This window comes from Sylvia atricapilla, chromosome Z (genome assembly GCF_009819655.1).
Source record: "Sylvia atricapilla isolate bSylAtr1 chromosome Z, bSylAtr1.pri, whole genome shotgun sequence".
Taxonomy (NCBI): Eukaryota; Metazoa; Chordata; class Aves; order Passeriformes; family Sylviidae; genus Sylvia; species Sylvia atricapilla.
The window spans coordinates 88,463,876-88,483,576 of record NC_089174.1 but is presented as its reverse complement, the minus strand read 5'-3'; the positions used below and the strand labels follow the sequence as shown (position 1 = coordinate 88,483,576).

Genomic DNA, 19,701 nt, shown 5'->3' with positions numbered 1-19,701 from the left:
GCACCGCTCGGAGCTGCCCCCGACCTTGTCCGGGCTGCGGGAGGCCGCGACCCGGCCCCGGCCCCGCGGCGCTCGGAGGCCCCGCAGCCTCCCCGCCCCCGGCACTCTCCAGGGAGCCGTTCCACACGGAATCACACGGGAGCGTCTCCCCATCTGTGCCGCCGAGCACCCCCACCCCCACCGCCCAGCCCCGCAGCCTCCTGCCATTATGTTCCTCCGACGCGGGGCCGGGCCGCGCCGCGGGCCGTAGCCTTGCCCGAGCCCGCCGGCTCCGGCCGCAGCAGGTGTGTCGCATGGGGACCGGAGGTTGCATGCTACGGGGGCGCTTCCTCCCGGCCCGGCGGCGGCCGAAGCCCCGCGGGCACCCGGTGCAGGGACTAGCCCGGGCTGGCGGCGCCGGGCCGGCCGGGCGGGGGCGGATCGTCCTCCGTGCCGCCGAAGGGGCCGCGGCCTCTCCTCCCCGGCCGTCCCCGGGGCTCGCAGGGCCCGCGCGGACAGGGCCGGTTCGGGCCGGGAGCGCGCAGCCCCGCGGGGAGGTGCCCGGGGCCGCGGCAGCCCGGAGGAGGGAGCGGCCCCCCGGGCCGAGGGGCCGAGGGAGGGCCGGCCGCGGTTGCGGCCGCAGCCGCCTGTGTGGGGAAGAGGGGCCGAGGCAGCGGAAGAACATGGTGGTTCTCCCCAGAACGGGGTGGGGATGAGGGATGCGAAGAAGGTGTCTCCGCAGGGAGGGGTGCAGGGTTGTGCCCGAGACCTCTGTTCAGTTGCAGGTGCAGCCAGGGGCAGAGGGGCTTTGCCGGGGTCGCCCACCCGCCCGGAGGGAGCCCTGCAGAGCAGCATCTCCCGCAGCCTCCGCGAGGAGGGGGTTTCAGCGCGTAGGCGGAGGTGGTTACTGGTGTTCCCAGAGCAAGGGTGAGTAGCCAAGAGGAGCGGGGTGGCTGCTGTCTCGGTCTGGGTGCCTGTCAGCCATGCAGGAGGAAGGCCTTTGCGTGGCCGAGGTGAAGGGGAGCGGGCAGGAGAAGAGCGGCCACGGGCACAGGTGGGTGCGGACCCCCGGAGCGGCGTGGGCACCGCAGGGGCCCGAGGCCCTGGCCAGGCATCTGCTGAGAGGCGCAGGGCCGGGCAGGCGGTCGGTCTCTGCGGGATGGCAGCTACGCAGAGCCTGAGCGGGCCTCCCCAGCCGGCGGCCGCAAGCCGGGGAGGGCTGGCCAGCCGTGGGGCTGCAGCTCGCTGCTTCTCAAGGCCTCCAGCATAGTCGAATAGCAAAAGAAAGAAAGAAAGGAAAAAAAAAAAATCAGTGTAGCAGCCAAGTCGGTGCTGCGAGGAGGGGGCAAAGGAACTATTTTGTAGGCATCTTGCTGCTGCGGAAATGGATTTCTTGAGGGGAGGGAGGCGCGTTTGTGGGTACTCTGTAGTAATGCTGCTCAGAGCACAGAAAATGCCACTCGGGCAGCCCCAGATGGAACGAGGAGTGGGGAAGGCAGATGGGAGAAGCCCTTGATGGGGCACCCCATGGCCGTGGGCACGAGAGGGCAGACGTGACGTGTATGAGTAGCCACCCCTGATCTGGGGGAGCAGAGGGGTAGCAGCCCGGGTTAGCAGCCTGTCTCCCAGGGCTGTGGCCGAGCCTGCCTGGTGCTGCAAGAGAGATCCTATGAGGATTTTTATTGCGGTCTCTTTGTTAGCTACAGACAGGCACGCACACACAGCTCTCAGCCAGGTTGTGGGAGGTAAGTGGGGGAGGCGAGCAAGGGAGCGTGCGGGGGGCTCTGGGGAGCAGGGGCTGCGTGGGCCGGGCACGAGGGGAGCCGGGGCACAGGGCTGCGCCGGCCCCACGCCACACAAAAACCAGCCCCTGCGATTTTCAGGGTCTTGTTGGCAACTCAGCGAGGGTTGCCATAGCTTTTTATGTAGGGTGACCAGAACCGGCTGGAACTGGTTTGAGGCAGATCAGCTCCTGAACACAATGCAGTCACTGAGCTACTACACTGGGATAGCTTCCTCCCTTCATGGCAGCCAAAAGCAGAGGAGCTTGCAGAAAGATACCATCCCAAAACAGTATGTGAATGCACACTTTAGACACACAGCACTGGTATGTGGCTAACGTAGTCATAAAGGGTTCTGTATGTAAATGTACATATTTGCAGTAACTGAGATTACTTTGGCTTTTCGTGCCTTTTTATGCTTAAGGAATGGGCAAGAGCTGAGATTTATGACCCTTACTAAAATATTTTTGCTTTGCAAGGGTGGGACACTGGTTATGCAGTCTATTTTAAAACTAAACTAAATAAAATTGATTGAATTATTTGTAATTGTAGTTATGCTTGTGACTGAGGATGCTTTGCATGCTGCTCTATTTACAGGGTGCTGTATTGTGGTTTTCTTCTTTAGGATACATTAAGGGGGGGCGATTGCTGTGCCTTTCTCTAAGGCCAGAAGGAAACAATATTGTTGTAGAATTGTGCATAAAAGCATTGAAAAGATGCTGTAAGGCATACTCGTTTTCCCTTTTTTTTTTCCTTGTAGGCCTATTGATTGGGGCTGCCTTTAACCCTTTGGTGTTTGCAGAGGTAATGCGACTGTGGCAGTAACTGAGCACTGGCTAAAAAAATCTCTCAAAGGTCAAGGTTCACAAGGTGAGACGTGGTGGTTTGGGTTAAATATAACAATAGCGTGGAGGTACATCCTGATTGCACACTGGCACATTCGGAAGGAGACAATTGTTTAAGTGTTACTGAAGAAATGCTATTAAGGTCCTCCAGTTTTAATAGGATTAAAGCTATTATTTGTAAAGACTTACTGATATCTTGGCTAAATACAGTATTTCATTGAAATATATCCAGATATACGGTTTTTTTGCACAGTGTAGTGATAGGGAATAGGCCTCTGAATGACAATCATGAATTGTGGACCAGTTGTGGCAGGGAGCTGTTCTATGCTGCATTAGAGATTCACACATGCAGAATTTGCTGTCTGAGTATTTACACGTTATTGTTTGACCACATCTCAGTGACCCAATACTTGGGTTTTAATTAAGGTCTTCGGTATTAAACATGTACTTAATATTTTCTTAAAGGGTTGTAACCTGGGGAGGATTTTGCAGCAGCCAAGTGGAAAGATGTATTTTGGGGGGCTGGATGGAGCTCCAGTGCATTTATCAGTGGTATGAATTATAATATCGTGCAGAGGAAACCGGATGGGCAGTGCAGCAGCTGCAGAGGGGTGACTGCTTTTAACTCAAGGCAATGGATAATGGATAGAATTTTTAGTTTTTCTTTCTCAGCTAGGAAATACAAAGTATGTACTGAGATTTGAGCTGACTTTTTTTCTTACAGTGAAATCTGAAGGATTCAAAGAGAGGGAGAGGGGCAGAGAGAAGGAAGCAGTAATGAATCTGGCAAAGGGAAGAAAGAACAAAGGCTGTTAGAGCTTGCAGAGTAGATCACTAAACATTTTGCCTGGGGGATTCTTTTGCTAGAACTGTTACTTCCTATAACAGGAAATCAGCAACTCCAGAATCCTTACCAGTGTGATTTTTTTAAAAATCTTCCCAGTCCTGGCTGTGTTAGCTGGTTTGCTAATCTACAATCGAGATAATATGGAGGCAGGACATTGGAAATAATCTGTTGTGGTGTGAAATGGGGGTCCTTTCCTCTGTGCTCAGCAGAATAAACAGTCCTGAAAGCCTTGAGAGGTTGTGGATACTGGGTAAGTTGTGTGTTGGCTGCTGAGGCAAGGTGACAATACAAGGGAACCTTTTTGTTTCTGACTGCAGTAGATTACGTAAGGCATTGAGCTATTAATTGTAGAAAAGTGAAAATAGCATGCTGACATTTGGCCTGCAATTCTGGGTTTGTGGGCTTTACTGCAGCTGTGATGTGTTGTTTTTCAGGTTTGATAGAGCAGTGAATAGCTTGTGGTGGAGCAAAATGCCTGACAGATCAGTGTGCTGATTTCTGCTCCTGTTCTTCAGCATCGGGATGCAGAGGGTCTATATTTGACTACAGGCGTCTGTAGCAGAATGATGCTTGCAAACAGGAATTCTTGTTGCTTGATAGGAATACGATCTCTTCCTCATGAGGATGCGTGTTCTTTTCCAAGTGTCAGCTAAAATTCATATATTACACAAGAATATCTTCTGGGATCTTTTTTCCTTCTGCCAGAATAGTAGGCAGCTTTAAAATAGTGAGTTCTTGGATTGTGACAAAATTCCTTGAATCTGTTTTGTTTGGGTTTTGAATGCTATCTGTATTATGAATTTTTATTTTTAGCAAAGGAGATTTTGAATTTGCGGGGATTTTTGTAAGATGAGAAAACTGAATAGATGGAGTCTGCAGTGTTCTTGGTGAGTTGTCTTTTTTCAGTCTAGTAATATCTGTAAATGCTCTTCATCAGGAGATTTGGATTGTGCATGCAGGCCAGCTTTCCAGCAGCAAATGCTAATGCTGGTCTTCTTTATCGGCACCCAGGATCTCATTTTGCATTGGTCTCAAGTTATTTGATCTCCAGAATGAGGGTAAGGATTTATCACATTCCAAGTCCCTTTGGAATGAATTGACTAACTGTTGTTTTCCTAGCCATATGCCTGTGTGTTAAAATTCAAATATGCAGCAGAGAACCAGGAATATATGTTCAGAAAACCCCAAACTTGACCCTAATGTTCTCGGGCCTGTTTGTTGTCCTGGTGGGCCCTGCCTGGCTGGGAGAGCTCCCTGGGAGGCTGCAGCTGCTCATGTTGTGCTTGGGCCACAATTGCCATCCACTTCAAAAAAAGTACCTTAAAGGAAAGAGGTGAGAAACTTGTGCCATTTAGAATGCAATTCGAGTCTGCATTTGTTTGGGAATCTTAGAATTCTCTTCATTGTTGTTGTACATCTGAATTATTCACGCATTACTGCCCCCAGCTTATTTTACATATAGAAGTACAAAATTCAGCCACGATTGTAATTAATTTCTAAGTAGACTGCAAAAAGATTGCTTTGTAGATTTCCCTGCTTTTCAGGAATTCATCTCTGTTTTAGGAGGGATGTGGGAAGTGGCTAGACCCCAGTCCTGGCTGAAATCTCGTGATCAATACAGGTGGTTTTCATGTGGCCAGCTGTAGCTGGGGATGGCCTGTTCAGCCCCAGGTTGTGCATAAGGAGATTCCTTGCTCATGTGTTGAAACGTCCCTGTTCTTTTTGCCAGCCAAAGGCTGATTATCCTGACCTTTGAACCAGCTGTGTGTGGTTCTCTTCAAGCTGTGCCAGCAGTGGTTTAGACTCCGGAGGACTCCCCCTCCTCTTTCCCTTCTTGTTTTCTCATACCCAAAGAGAACCTGAGATACCCAGTTCAAAACTTGATGTGTTGGACTACAGGATGAGGCTCCTAAGGAGTCATAAACTACAAGTCACAGTATTTTGGCTGTCAGAATGGTGGATTAAGTCTTTCACTCACTGAATCTTGAGCATGGAAGCAAATTGGATTTTCCTCCTTTTTGGAGGCAGGTAGATATGGTGTATAATATAGAAAAAGTAGGTTATTGGGATAAACTTTAACTGTGAAACACCCCATACTTCACAAAGATGTTTACATTAGGACTGGCATTACCTTACTTATGCTGTGGATGCTAAATAAGCCCTTTATCCTGAGAAATCAAAATTTCTTAGGGTAAGAACTACTTTGCACATTACGAAAGGATTTCTGTGATTTGTGGAAGCGAGTGTTTGTCTGGGTTTTGCAACAGTCGTCGGTCCTATGATAGTGAGAAGGAGCCTGTATTTTATGTATATGAGCATGAGAGCCACTGCTGACTGTGGTTGAAGTGGCCTCTTGCACATCCCACTTGCCTGCTGAGTATGTCAAACCCGGCGAGGCTGTGATTGGAGATGTGGTTCCCATTTCCTGAGGGAGGTTTTGTGGTTAGATTAGCGTACTGCTTTGTCTGTCTTCACAATGCTTGGCTTTCAGAGCAAATGACTGGAAGTGTAAGTCAGTCATGATTGCTAATAACCAATGAACAGCTCATAATCTGTGTATTAGGATGAAGTTTGCCTAATGTTAGGATATATGTTACTGTAATTCTGATTGAATCCCTTATGTCTTCTCTACCTGATGAAATTTCTTGTCACAGCAATAGAGAAACCAAAACCCAAAGAAAAGTATGGTTTTATGTTGCTTAGGCTGGTGTTGCTCCCTGTGTAGGCATCTTTGTCCAGAATAAGCTTGATGGTACCTAGGCATCATTACTCTTGTTTGGAAGTGGAGTAATTATTCCAGATTCCTGGAATTTTGCGCTGGAGTAGTGTGTCTGCCTGGGAATCAGTAAAAGTAACAGACTAATTCCTGTATGTGGCTATACCAGAAGCAAGATGCTGCCATGTGCCAGACCTTGAAAAGAGGTGTCTCATTGTTCTCTCAGAGTTCTTACTTCACAAAAACAGAAAGAATGCTGGTGTTTTTGGAAGAACATGCAAAAGAAAAGGTCCCTGTCCTAAAGGGTGCACAGTCCACAAATGTATGTAGTACAAGCAGTGGTAAAAACAAGTTATGGGCAGGTAAAAGAATGTAGTCACAAGAACATGAATGCCATAGGCAGATGAAGACTCAGTTTGGCAGTTTTCCTATTTCCTCTGAAAACAAATGGCCTTGCTGCTGAGGGAAGCTGAAGTTGGGTAATTGTCTGAACAAAGCAAGGAGTTAGATATTTAAGTGGCATTTGAAGGCAGAGGGTGGGAATTCAGTACGGCAGAAAAGGTGGTCTGGTTGAGTTAAAGCAATTGTATGAAGTTGTCAGAGTTGTGACTTAGCTGTTCACAAGATCTGGACGAATAGGAAGCTGAGTGTTGAGGAGGAGAAGTCGGTTGGTTCTTCAAAGGTTAAGGATTAAATAGAAGAGTAAAACTTGAGCATGTAAGACCACACTTGTGATCCAGAAATGATAGAAGCCTTCATGCAAAGGGAATTTTAATTGGAAAAGTATTGGGAAGAGAGGAGGATTATTTGCTCTTTCTGGAAAGCGTGAAGCTGTTCTTGTACTTAATAGACAAAAATTAGGGGTCAGAGCAGTTGGGAGATAGGACCTGGCTGGGAGCTACCAGGTTATTCTATTTCCTTGTCTTCATTTGGCTGTTGAACTTCCCCAAAATGATTCTGATTGGAGTGTTTACAATTGCTTGGATTTATCCAGAAAAATACCTTTTAATCTCAGCAACAGCTTCTAGGCATCTTGGTCTTTCTGTGGAGAATGCTGGGCCTAATCTGCAGGTGTCCTGAAGCCAGAGCTACAAGATAAATCTGACTTCGAAAGTAAGAAAAACTGTGTGCATTTCTCTGGTGTGTCCCCCCATCTCAACAGAGAAAACATGAAAGGGTAGGTTTGTTTTTCCTCATATGGCTAGAGTCTTTCCACCTGGAACAGAGGTTAAGGAGGAGTGATAACAATTCCATGCACTGAAACAAAAAGTCTGTTTTTCAGAAGCAGCTGTTCACTACTAAGTCCTGCTTGTCCTGCTTGCTTCTACTGTCAGAAGAGAGTTCTTGTGGTCTGGTTCTTGTTTTGACATAATTCCTCAAGTGAGTGCTTCACTGGAATGTGGTATCAGGTGAACTGGAATAGAAAGCCTTACTGGGAGAAGCAAGGCAGTGGAACAAAGACAAGGAGTGCCTTTCTTTGGCTAAAATCTGTGCCGGGTTCTTCATGCTGTTCATAGGAAACATTTGAGGAGATATGTTTCCAAAGAAACAGCCGTGTAGAAAGTCATGCACACGTGCTTTGGGAAAGCAATAAACCACTGCTGGTTCATCCCAAGAACTTACTTTCAGTAAGATACTGACACACAGATACATGGGTGGGTGTTGTGACTGAAGAGATTCAGGGAAACCATGTAGTAAGGGTAAATAAATTGGTTTTCTGTATAATTTTTCTCAAGCATTCTCAGAGCACTTTAAAAAGAAATTCCAGTTCCTGGAAAACCATGATTTCCTAGGGAACGAGAAGGTTGCATTATTTCCTCTTCTGAAGTATTTACAGCCCTTATCTTGGCCCAGAGAAGGGATAGACTCACAGCTTGACTGGCAGCCAAGGTGTTGGTTGATTTTGATCGTGGATAAAAGGCGGAATTTTATCCTTAAAGGAAAGAGGTACTAAAAGGTTTGTGGAGAAGGGGGGGAAAAAAAAGAAAAAAAAAAAAAAGTGAGTAATATGAATATGGCTGCAGAGTCCTGGCAGTTGTGGTGGAAACACAGTTTATATACTGAATCTTAAGATGGGTGCCCTAGAATAGTGAGGAAGAGATTAGTAAAATGGCCAGGTTAGAACTTCTCTTCCTTGTGTATCACAGCTGACCATGTTTGTCTCCCTTTTTGTTTAACTTTGATTGCTTGAAAAGCTTGAAGAATGAGAGAAGTTCTTGATAAGAGCAGCAGTAGTTTTCAGTAAAGGACAGCTGTGTCTCCTCTGCTGGGCAGTCATGATCTTAAACATACTTGGAGGAATTAAATGTGTAAGCAGACCTTAATTCATTGTTACGGGTAAATGTTAATTACACTCCAGGATATGTAGTTAGAGGAACTTTCAGACTAGGGAGACCATCTAGCTCTTTTTGAGTGTATGCAACAACTGTAAAAAGACGCCTATGGACAGATGTACAACCAGAATGCAACTTATTATGAGAAACTGTGTCAAAGCTTTCTGTCATTTTACGTGGCATTGATATGCTTTGGTGTCTGCAGTCTTTCCCATTGAATCCTCATAGAAACTTGCTTTGTGATTTTGGTACTGTGCACGCTTGTGTTTTTGTATTAAGGACTTCATAAGTTAGACAAAGGACCCAGAACCACTAAGTGAACCATGTAAACAAATTTCCAAACCCTTCTGTATTTACTTGAAGCTGTTTCATGAAATGCCTATGTCTATTCCAGTCACCTTGAAAAATTTTCCTCAGTTGCCTTCTCATAGTCCGCAGTGACTTCCAGGTAGCCAGTGTTGATGAATACCTACATCTTACAGATGTTTATTGCTTTGTACTTCATTATTTTCAAGAATAGTTAATCCTCAGATTAACAGTGCAACTGTTAAGGAAAGTCAAGACTTAGGAGAAATTACAAGTGTCTCATGTTATTTTTATGCATGTCCAGGTATTTTGCAGTCTGGGTGGGTGAAGATAGGAGGGAGTGTAGGAGAGGAAACAGGAAGAAAACCACTGCAATTTGGGCCCAGAATAAAATTGCCAGGTTACCATCTGTGTAGTTTGTGAATTACTGTAGTTCTTGGTATAATAATTCAACTGTATACTTGGACTGGAACACTGTTCTGTAATGTATAATCTCTAAAAACATTACTTCAGAAGTGAAACAACACTTCTTTGCGTGGCAGATGTGAACAAGTGCTTGTTTTGTACAAGATTGCGCTACTAGAGCCTAAAGCGATAACTTTCTGCTTATTTTACAGATTTGCTTGCAATCAAATACATGGCCATGGGGGATATGAAGACCCCAGATTTTGATGACCTTCTTGCAGCCTTTGACATACCAGACATGGTAGATCCCAAAGCAGCTATTGAATCTGGACATGATGACCACGAAAGCCACATAAAACAGAATGCTCACACAGATGAAGACTCCCATGTCCCATCATCATCTGATGTTGGGGTGAGCGTCATCGTGAAAAATGTGCGTACCATTGATTCTTCCGAAGGTCTGGATAAGGATGGCCACCATGCCACAGGCAATAGCTTGCACAATGGCTTCCTAACATCAGCAGCTCTTGAGAGTTACAGTAAAGATGAAGGGAAATCACTTAAAGATGATGGGTCAGCTTCTGAGACCACACTGAAGGATTCAGCTTTCAACCAGTTCAGCCCAATATCAAGTGCGGAAGAATTTGATGATGATGAGAGAATTGAGGTGGATGACCCCCCAGATAAAGAGGAGATGCGTGCAAATTTCAGAGCAAATGTCTTGGCAGGATCTCTATCTCAGCAGGAATATGACAAACTAAAGGCACTTGGAGGGGAGAACTTAATTAAATCTGGAATCACTGTTTCAAGTAGTATAGATAAAAATAAAACTGCTAAACGAGAGACAGAGACAAACTCCATGAACTTAGGTGTCTATGAGCCTTTTAAAACTCGAAAAACAGAGGACAAGTTACTAAAAGACAATTCTGAGAAGCTTCTTGAAAACAGGGTACTTGATGGAAAACTGAGTACTGAAAAATGTGACACCAATCTTGCCAGCATTTCCCAGTCCAAAGCAAAGTCATCAGCAAAGCTTTCATCCTGCATTGCTGCAATCGCAGCACTGAGTGCTAAAAAGGCAGCTACAGATAGCAGTAAAGATTTACAGTCTAATTCAGGAGAGTCTTCTCCATTACGAAAAGACATGAGTGAAAGTCCTCAGGCTATAGAAAAATCTCCTGAGTCTCAGAGTCTCATTGATGGTGCTAAGAAGCCATCTGTCAAACCACCTGATAGTCCCAGAAGCGTCTCAAGTGAGAACAGTAGCAAAGGGTCTCCGTCTTCTCCCGCAGGGTCGACACCAGCAATTCCTAAGGTTCGCATAAAAACCATCAAGACTTCTTCTGGGGAGATCAAGAGAACTGTTACTAGAGTGCTGCCAGAAGTTGATTTGGACAGTGGCAAAAAGCCAGAGCAGAGTGCTTCCATGGTAACCTCTATGACATCTCTCCTGTCCTCACCAACTTCCGCTGCTGTTCTCTCCTCTCCTCCCAGAGCTCCTCTGCAGTCCTCTGTTGTCACCAACGCAGTTGGATCTGCAGAACTTGCCCCCAAACAGGTCACTATCAAACCCGTGGCTACTGCTTTCCTGCCTGTTTCGGCAGTGAAAACAGCAGGTTCCCAAGTGATCAATCTGAAGCTGGCTAACAACACCACAGTGAAGGCCACCGTCATCTCTGCCGCGTCCGTGCAGAGCGCCAGCAGCGCCATTATCAAAGCTGCCAACGCCATCCAGCAGCAGACAGTCGTGGTGCCAGCATCAAGCCTTGCCAGTGCCAAACTCGTGCCAAAGACAGTCCATCTTGCCAACCTTAACCTTTTGCCTCAGGGTGCTCAGACCACCTCTGAACTGCGCCAAGTGCTAACAAAACCCCAACAGCAAATCAAGCAGGCAATAATTTCTGCAGCTGCCTCCCAGCCTTCAAAAAAGGTGTCTCGAGTGCAGGTGGTGTCATCCCTACAGAGCTCTGTAGTGGAAGCATTCAATAAGGTGCTGAGCAGTGTCAATCCCGTACCGGTTTACATCCCAAACCTTAGCCCCCCTGCCAATGCCGGAATCACGCTACCAACACGAGGTTACAAGTGTTTGGAGTGTGGCGACTCATTTGCTCTCGAGAAGAGCCTGACCCAGCATTACGACAGGAGGAGTGTGCGAATTGAAGTGACTTGTAATCATTGTACAAAGAATTTAGTTTTCTACAATAAATGTAGTCTCCTGTCCCACGCTCGGGGGCACAAGGAGAAAGGCGTCGTGATGCAGTGCTCCCACCTGATCCTAAAACCAGTCCCAGCAGATCAAATGATAGCATCTCCTTCCAGCAATACTGCCGCGGCCATGCTCCAGAGCCCAGGGGGAGCTGGCACACACTCCGTAACAAAGATCCAGACTGGCTTAACTGGGACAGTGATCTCGGCCCCTGCGAGCTCTCCTGTCATTCCAGCTATGCCGCTAGATGAAGATCCATCGAAACTCTGTAGACATAGTCTAAAGTGTTTGGAGTGCAATGAAGTTTTCCAAGATGAGACATCTCTTGCAACTCATTTCCAGCAGGCTGCAGACACAAGTGGACAAGTAGAGTATCCTATGTTTACATTCCAATGTTTCATCTATAAGCCTAGGAGACTTTGGATATGTTTTTACTTTCATTTAGCTGTTAATTATCTGAACCTCTGTGATTAAAATGATAAACAAAAACCACAAAAAGTCTTGCAAGCGCTTATATAGTGAATGTCAGCACTTTTTAAATAAGATTTTTTTCTTAGAATCTTCTTAGTCCCTGAAGTCTGAAATTGACGCTGTATATTTTTGCTAAAATTTAACATTAGCTTTCTTTCAGCTGAATGTTATAATACAGAAAATAATAATGGGTTTTACTAATAATATGTTAATGCTTCTTTCTGTGCTTTGGAATTTGACTAGCCTGTGGAATCCACTTAATTGGCACCCTCATTAACAGCCTGTCTATTCAACCTGAATGATAGCTTGAAGTGATTAATTCTCGATTGGTCCTCAGGTTTTAGAGTTTTCACCAAATGCCTTAAGTGAGCGAGGCATTCCCCTCACGTGCAGGGAGGGACTCAGGCACTGACAAACGGCACACTGACTACTGGCCTGCTGTTTGCCTCAGCTCTTCCTCGGAAAGTGCAAAGTGCTGTTCTCACTTGCACGTCTTCCTTGCTGTGTGATCATTCGTTTAGTTGGTTGGGTTTCTTTTCCTCTTACAAATGCTAATGAGTTCAACTTTAAAACCATTTGAAAATTCTTTACTAATGTATGTGGCCTGACCTGAAAGAAATACGTCATTCAATAAAACTTAATATTAATCAGTGTGCGATGTATTTTATAATCCTGGCAGAGCGAAAGTGGTTAATTAAATGATACGGCTGGATCTCTGTTGGGGTGTGCCAATTAAAAGGGATTCTGGTGTGTTTTAAGGCATTCAGGTGAGCTTGGTGCTCCAGCTTCTTGCTGCGGGGGGAAGCTGAAAGCCTGCAAGCATGATTAAGACAGGAATGCCCCAGTTTTCCTGGGAATCACACAACAGTGGACAGGCTAAAGATTTTAAGTCCTGCAGTTAGAAAAAAATGCACAAGTCCTAGGAGCACAGGCAGGTTCCTGGCAGGATCTGTTCACTACATGTAGGACCTATTCTGTACCATGAAGCAGCTCCACTGTACCTACCACTACGGGTACTAATGTAAAGAGATTTGCACGGGGAAATAACCTTGATCATGTGGCTCTGCCTTAGCTCCTCTCTTTAACTGGCAGCAGAGATAGACTGAAATAGCCTGGATTGCAAGTGGAATGCCATGCAAGGGAATTTCTCTTTGTAAAATACTACAAATGTTCATACCTAAGGGAGCTTCCTTCAGCAGAACATGTCCCTCCATAGATGTTACAGTTCTGAACAGGATCTAATGGCTGACCACGACTGTATTCTGCACTGGCTCAAGCTAGGAAATACTTAGGGGTTTTAGCTAACCGATTTTCTGGTGCTTGCTGGTTGAAGATAGGTTTTTTCCCATAATAAGCCCATTAGGTAACATTCCTTCTAAGAACTAGTAGTCCTTGCAAAAACCTGTTGGTTTTGGTACTGGAAAATCAAGCAAGTAAGAAGGTGCCAAGACAAAGCAGTTGGATGAGAGACAGAATAGGTTGGGAGGATAAGGCTAAAATAGAAACGGAAAAAGAAAGAGAACAAAGATAAAATTACGTTCTCACTTTCGGGGTGTGAGGATTTTTGTCTTTATGGCCGAGTAAACTAAGCCCTTCCCCTTCTCCCTCTGTCTGGTGCTTTTTCCCTGTTGCTGCTGAGTTTGCTCTCCATACATGTCCTTTAGGTACTATTAATCCTGGTAATTTACTGAAGGAAAGCAATCGTGATGTTCACAGAATGTCACAATGCAGCTGCAGGGAGGTGGAGAGAGAAGTGTGGGTTCCCAGGTACTGCTGTTCAGGGAGGGAAGCCCCTGGAGCTGCAGGAGCAGCTGGCATTGCCTGCTGCCAGTCAGGGTGTTTGTGTCTCCTCATAGAAACTTGCTCTGCTTAAGAGCTGCAGGTTTAAAAAAAGTGGAAAGCACAGGAGGAAAAGAAGCTATTTTCATGTTCTTCCATTTGAAAAGAACACTTAATAAATGTAGTTTTAAATGTTCTTTGTTGAAATATCCTTTTAAATATTAAACATTTTTAGTCCTTTTCCTATGTCAAGCAGCCACTCTTTTTTACGTTGTGTTTGGTTGCACCCTGTAGTGGTAGTGTTTGCTGGAGAAAGAGTCTTTATAGGCATTTATTACTAAGTATGTTGCTGCTTTTTGATTAGATGTTACCTCTTGAGGATCTTGGATGAGAAATAATCTGACCTGTTTTCCTTCTTAGTGCTTGGCACTGGCTTTTTGCTGCAAAACTGCTATTACTGTGGGGGGGAAAGGACAGGGAAGTTGGAAGAGACTGGTATTTTTTTCTTTGGAAGGAAGGAAGAAAGAACAAACACTTAGGTTTTGCAAACAAGTAATGGGAAGAGAGGTTATTTGCAGCTTACTGTTCTTTCTAGTGTCCCATGTAATTGCTCCTGAAATGGAAAATGTATAGTTTTGTGTTTCCAATGAGTAAATAGCTGCTCTTACACTCCTGTTAGGAAGGTAGAATGTTTTGTTTCAAATAAGCAATGGTAGAAGAATCTTAGCAATGAAAATATATTCCCTATAAAGTTGTTACCTTTCTGTAATGTTTTATTGCCATTAATATTCCTATTAAAGGAATATTAAGCTAAAGGAATATTCCTGCTAAAGGAATATTTACCCAGACTCACTGACAGGTTTTCTGACTGAACAAAACCCTCATATACTTGCTGGGGGGAAAAGGTAGCAGATCTGGGCTAATGAATGTTAATATTTTTCTTAGCTATAGATAGGAGTATATAGCTCCCATGGAAACTACATAGCTCATTTCCCTTCATACTCAGTGTATGTGTGTATCTTTATTTTCCACCTCCACCATTTTTCCTTCTAACCCTTTTTTTTTTCTGAAACTTTGACTTTAAATGCAGGCAGGTGATGATTTTCACAAACTGTGTTTTATTTTGGTGTGGGTTGGAATGAGAGAACTGGAAGTTAATGCCACCTTAAGCCCAAAATAAAATGGTAAGCAAACGTGCTGAATGTCAGAATTTCACAGTAGATGCTTCTTGTTCTACTGTAATCAGTTAAAATTAAACATTTTCTGTACTCATTGAAATAGCAGAGCAGGGGCCTTAACTAAGAGCATCATTGGCATGTTGGGTCAGCAAATGAGTCTGGCAGCTTGCTGCAAAATCAGGAAGATCACTGAGCTGGGGCTGGAATGTTGTGTGGCTCTTCTGTAGCATCACATCCCGGTTTCCTTCAGAAGTCCTGCAAGCCAAAGGCTTTGGAAGGGCTGTGAAACCTCCAAATGTTTCTGTTACTGAAATAAGAAGTTCTGGTTTGCTGTTTTCTTGCATAATCACATAATGCTCCAGGTGCTTCAGTATTGTATTACAGCTTGTTAATACAGGAACAGCCAGAGAGAGGTTTGGGGAGTGGTACTGAGCCCAGAAAATGTGGCACTTACGGCTGGTCAGAGAGTTTTGCGTTTAGCTGAACTTAAGACAAAGTTAACTCCCCAGAACAGTTCTGGTCAGCCTGAGGCTGTGAGTCCCCCACTTCTAGCCACTGTTTGGTCAATTAAGGCCAAGTATTTGGCATTTCAAAGTGAGTATTTCTGTGTGTCTCAATACAGCCTTACTGTGTCCCAAAGGCTCTGAGCAGGTGCCAGTTTGAAATCCCTGTAGATAGCTGAACTCAGGCAGAGCCTTGGAGCAGAGCAGGACGTCTGTCTACCAATGCTGAACATTACTGTAGTGGGCTGGCAGGAGTGCCAGTGCAACCTGCATTGCAGTGATGACAGGTTTTCTTTGCTTAACGTGCTGTATATTGAATGGTTTCCATTTCGCCATGTCACTGTGTCAGGACACTGGAGAAGTCTGTTTGTATGGAGACTGTGTTCAAACACTCCAGGCCACAGTGCTCCCAGAGCATTTATTTCAGGATTTCTTCATGCATATGTTAGCAAATAATTTATAATGCGGCTCTGGAGATCTTTTTTTGGTCAATATTCTTGCAGAGTGTACACATCACTACATATGCCTGACTCTTAGAACATTCCTAAAAATAGGCAAATACATGTTAAAAAAAATACTGATGTCATGAAGGAGTCTTGGGTTTGATTTTAAATCTTTGCAAGTCACTGGTGAGATTCACAAGTCCCAAGTCATAATTTGATTCTGGAGGTGTACATAGGCCCCTTGCACTATTCAGGTAATCTGGGAATTCACCTTAGTAATATTTCTGTAAACCATGTGTATCTCCTGTGGCTAGTGGTGTATGAAGGAGCTTTGTGGCCCAGAATGCCAGTCAATGGCTACCAGCACCTGCCAGCTCTGTCAGCAGGGCTCGTGTTCGTACTTGGATACTGCTTTGGGTCCCATCCCAGTTCTGACATTTAACCTTTATTTGCTATATTGCAGTGTTTGACTCAAGACGTTATGTAGAGCTGAACCAAACCTTTTGTCTCATCTATTCTGGTTTATCATTTAGAAGACATGCAATATCTGCCAGATGCTGCTTCCTAACCAGTGCAGTTTTGCATCACACCAGAGAATTCATCAGCATAAATCTCCATACACGTGTCCTGAATGTGGAGCAATCTGCAGATCTGTCCACTTCCAGACCCATGTCACTAAGAACTGCCTGCATTATACCCGAAGAGTTGGGTTTCGGTCAGTATAATGATTCCTTTTGTTATCAATTTATGTATAATTGATGATTTTAGAAGTGATTTTTCCATTTTCATAAGCATTGTTGGGACAATACCAGCTTCATGGGCTTAAGATTGTCATGCCAACAGTACTATTAGTATTAAAATTTTAGAATAAATACATTTGGATTCTGCTTTGTTTTGGGCATCCACTTATGTATATGATTAAAGCAGAATACTAGCTAGTGTCTCACAGATTCAGGACTTCACGGTTTATAAAGTGCAGAGAATTCAGATGCATTGTTCTAATTTCAGGTTTTAAAAAAACTTCCTGAATTTTTTCCAAACATTAAATTTAAATTGCTCTCTCTGGTAGAACAGTCATTTTCAGTACTTCCAGAATGTATGGTTGAGATGTTGATGGGCATATTGCACCTGTCTGGTTGTTCTCTTTTTTTGTGGCCAGTCAAGATTCCTTGGCTTTACATCACGTGGAAATTGCCTTTCTCAAACAGCCTTGTCTTTTGGTTCTCCTTTGTTACTCTTCAGTTTCCCTTTGACTTTTACATTTCCCTGTAATGGCAGCTCACTGAGAAAATGGGGAATAGAGGCATTTCACAGAAATGTTTAGTTTTGAAAGACTTGAAAAAATGTTTTCTGTTAGAATTTTCCTTGCACTGAATGGCAGGCAGCACAGCAAGAGATCAGAAGAGCCACCCGTACCCTGAGCTTTGCTTAGCACTCCAAAAACACATCCACTTCACACTGTCTGCCTGGAAAAAGGCCATTCTAAAGTTTTAGAGCAGGTAGCCCTTTCTATCCTTAAGGTGCCACAGTTCATTTTCCAGGATGGCTGTGCAATCTTCCCCTAAGGGAAGAAAGCATTTTTATTGCATCAAGCCTCTGTTTTCAGCCTGAATCCGTGGCCTGACACAACTCCAAGCTCTTTTCATTTCTTTGGGTTCTTTTCTTTTACCATCTTCTCTCAAGCAGTAGTCTGTGTCATCCGGCATTTCCTCCACCTGCTTCCTGCACTCCACTGCTCTTCCTTCTAATGTATGTCTCTGGGGCTTTTACACAGAGGCACCTCTAGGGACTCCTGGCCTGCCCCACTAACCCCAGCAGAGTCCCCTTGACTGGGAATCTAAGTCACTAAACTTTTCAAGGTGTCTCATAAGCATCTCATGTCACTCTGAGTCAGAATTTCTTCATCTGGTGAGACTAAACCAAAGTTACTGAGGCAGGCAAAAGCAGTCTCTGGGAATGTAACTGTCTCCCTCCTCAGACTCCTCAGCCTCTCCTCAGAACTGCAGTGCTTTTGCCTGAGGGGCAGCATACCCTGTCCTGCCTTTCCAGAGGGCCTCTGTCAAGAAGTTCCCTTGATTCCAGTGATTGATGCTAGTTGTCTGCACTGAATCGGCTGAAAACTTCAGCCTGATGTTTCCCTGCATCCTGCCGAGGTGAAAGCAAGGGGCTGTTAGAATAGTCCCCGGGAGGAGGGCTTGGTCCTTAGGAGCTGTGTAATATACAACGGTGGATGCTGAGGGTCAGGTGTTAGGTGGCATCACTAGAGAATGAAGTCAAGCCGTGGCATGGGGAGGGGAAAAGGCCACCCGGCTCTCCGGAGGGACGCCTCAGGAGGAGATGTGTTATTGAGAGCATCATGCTGGGTATGGCTGTGGAGAAGTGCTCAGGTGCTCAGCTCTGTGTCAACACAGAAGATCTTGACAGACCCAAAAAAGATCAGAATGATCTGCTTTAGAGAATGCATTGGTAAACAGAGACTAGATGCGTATAAACTCAATGAATATTACTAAGAGTATAAATTAAATGCCCGGAAAAAGAAAGGATGGCATTTTCTAAAATGCAAGGGTAATAAATTTTAAAAACAAAATGGGATCCTTGAATGTAGAACTGTATTTCCTGCTTTATTGCTATCATCAGGGCACTAAAATTATCGAAAAATAAATTGACATTTATGTGACAACATATGCCATGATAGATGCTAAAATTAAAATTCTGGAAGGGTGGAGGCCTTCTACATTTGAAGAGTTTGTAAAAGTCTTACTGCAAAATACTGATCTACAAGAAATTGTCTCATTCAACAAGTAATTGCTGATAGCACTGTTCTTGGACTGATTTGGGAGCATTTGGTACTGGAGATGTAGGGCATTAAAGGGGACCGTTGTGTATAAAAATTCTTATGTTCTCCTATTAACTGAATTTTTTAATCATTTCATTTTAGAATAGATGCAGAAAGGTCACAAATTTTCGACACAGCAGAAGTATGTTTTTGAAAAATATTTTTCTGAATTTCAGTATGATATATTGATCTGATAGCAGGGATTCGGTGTCGTTTTCCTGAGTTTCAATCCAAGTGCTGATTTGATTACATGTACAGAAAATCATTACCAGTATATCTTCATTAAATCTAAACAAGGGAAATGGTGAAAATATTTTCCTTACTGGTTTTCCATTTGGTGGTAGTTTCTAAATTGCTGTGGTGTACTTTAAACAATACCTTGCATGTGATAAAAATGCATTCTGGAAAATCTCTTTCCAAATTTGCAGAAGATTTAAGTATTTTTTCTGCAATCAATAGAGTATTTGTCTGTTGACACTTCTATTCGTTTTATTGTAATAACATAAAAACATATTCTGATCTTACTAGATTTTCAAATGAAAATGTGTGAAATTTCTTTCCCCTTACTTTGTGATCCACAAATCACCGGTGATGTTGATTCTTACGCAGTTTATTTAAGTTGACAGAGTAATGTAGTTTTATCCCGTTGTTATCCGTGTGTGTTCCTCTCCTCCCTTTCCTTGAAAATCCATGTTGATATGTCCAGCAGTGCTCGGGGCAGGGCTGCACTGACTCTCCTCCGCTCTCTCCGCAGCTGCGTGCACTGCAATGTTGTGTACTCTGACGTGGCGGCACTCAAGTCTCATATTCAAGGTTGTCACTGTGAAGTCTTTTACAAGTGTCCTATCTGTCCCATGGCATTTAAATCTGCTCCCAGCACACACTCCCATGCCTACACACAACACCCGGGTATCAAGATAGGCGAACCAAAGTAAGCAAATTTCATCTTCTACTGCACTTGCCTGCATTTGAATGACCCGTGAAATTGCATTCTGTCCTGTGCTTGCAGTCGTAAAAGTCACCTCTGACAGTCTCCAGTTTGTCAGCCTGCTGGTAATGTGGGATTTGTGTAG

The 19,701-nt window shown here is 44.5% G+C and overlaps 2 protein-coding genes across 4 annotated transcripts in view; both read left to right on the top strand.

Annotated features, from left to right (window-relative positions):
* The first annotated feature begins 293 nt into the window (after positions 1-293).
* On the top strand, positions 294-1,108 carry LOC136373953 (serine/arginine repetitive matrix protein 3-like). Its single transcript, XM_066339036.1, is given in 3 exon segments — positions 294-380; positions 383-787; positions 789-1,108. Coding segments are annotated over 3 exon segments (618 nt in total). The 3' UTR covers positions 915-1,108.
* Positions 1,109-1,797: 689 nt separating this feature from the next.
* ZNF532 (zinc finger protein 532) overlaps positions 1,798-19,701 on the top strand; it is a 30,355-nt gene continuing 12,451 nt past the window's right edge. Inside the window, exons 1-6 of one of the 3 annotated variants that reach the window (XM_066339033.1) lie at positions 1,798-2,086; positions 2,521-2,630; positions 3,549-3,702; positions 9,425-11,784; positions 16,326-16,507; positions 19,383-19,559. In XM_066339033.1, the coding sequence (XP_066195130.1) occupies positions 3,633-3,702; positions 9,425-11,784; positions 16,326-16,507; positions 19,383-19,559 (2,789 nt within the window). In that variant the 5' untranslated portion in view covers positions 1,798-2,086; positions 2,521-2,630; positions 3,549-3,632. The remainder of the gene's footprint in view (positions 2,087-2,520; positions 2,631-3,548; positions 3,703-9,424; positions 11,785-16,325; positions 16,508-19,382; positions 19,560-19,701) is intronic. The other 2 variants (XM_066339035.1, XM_066339034.1) reach the window with 2 other exon arrangements.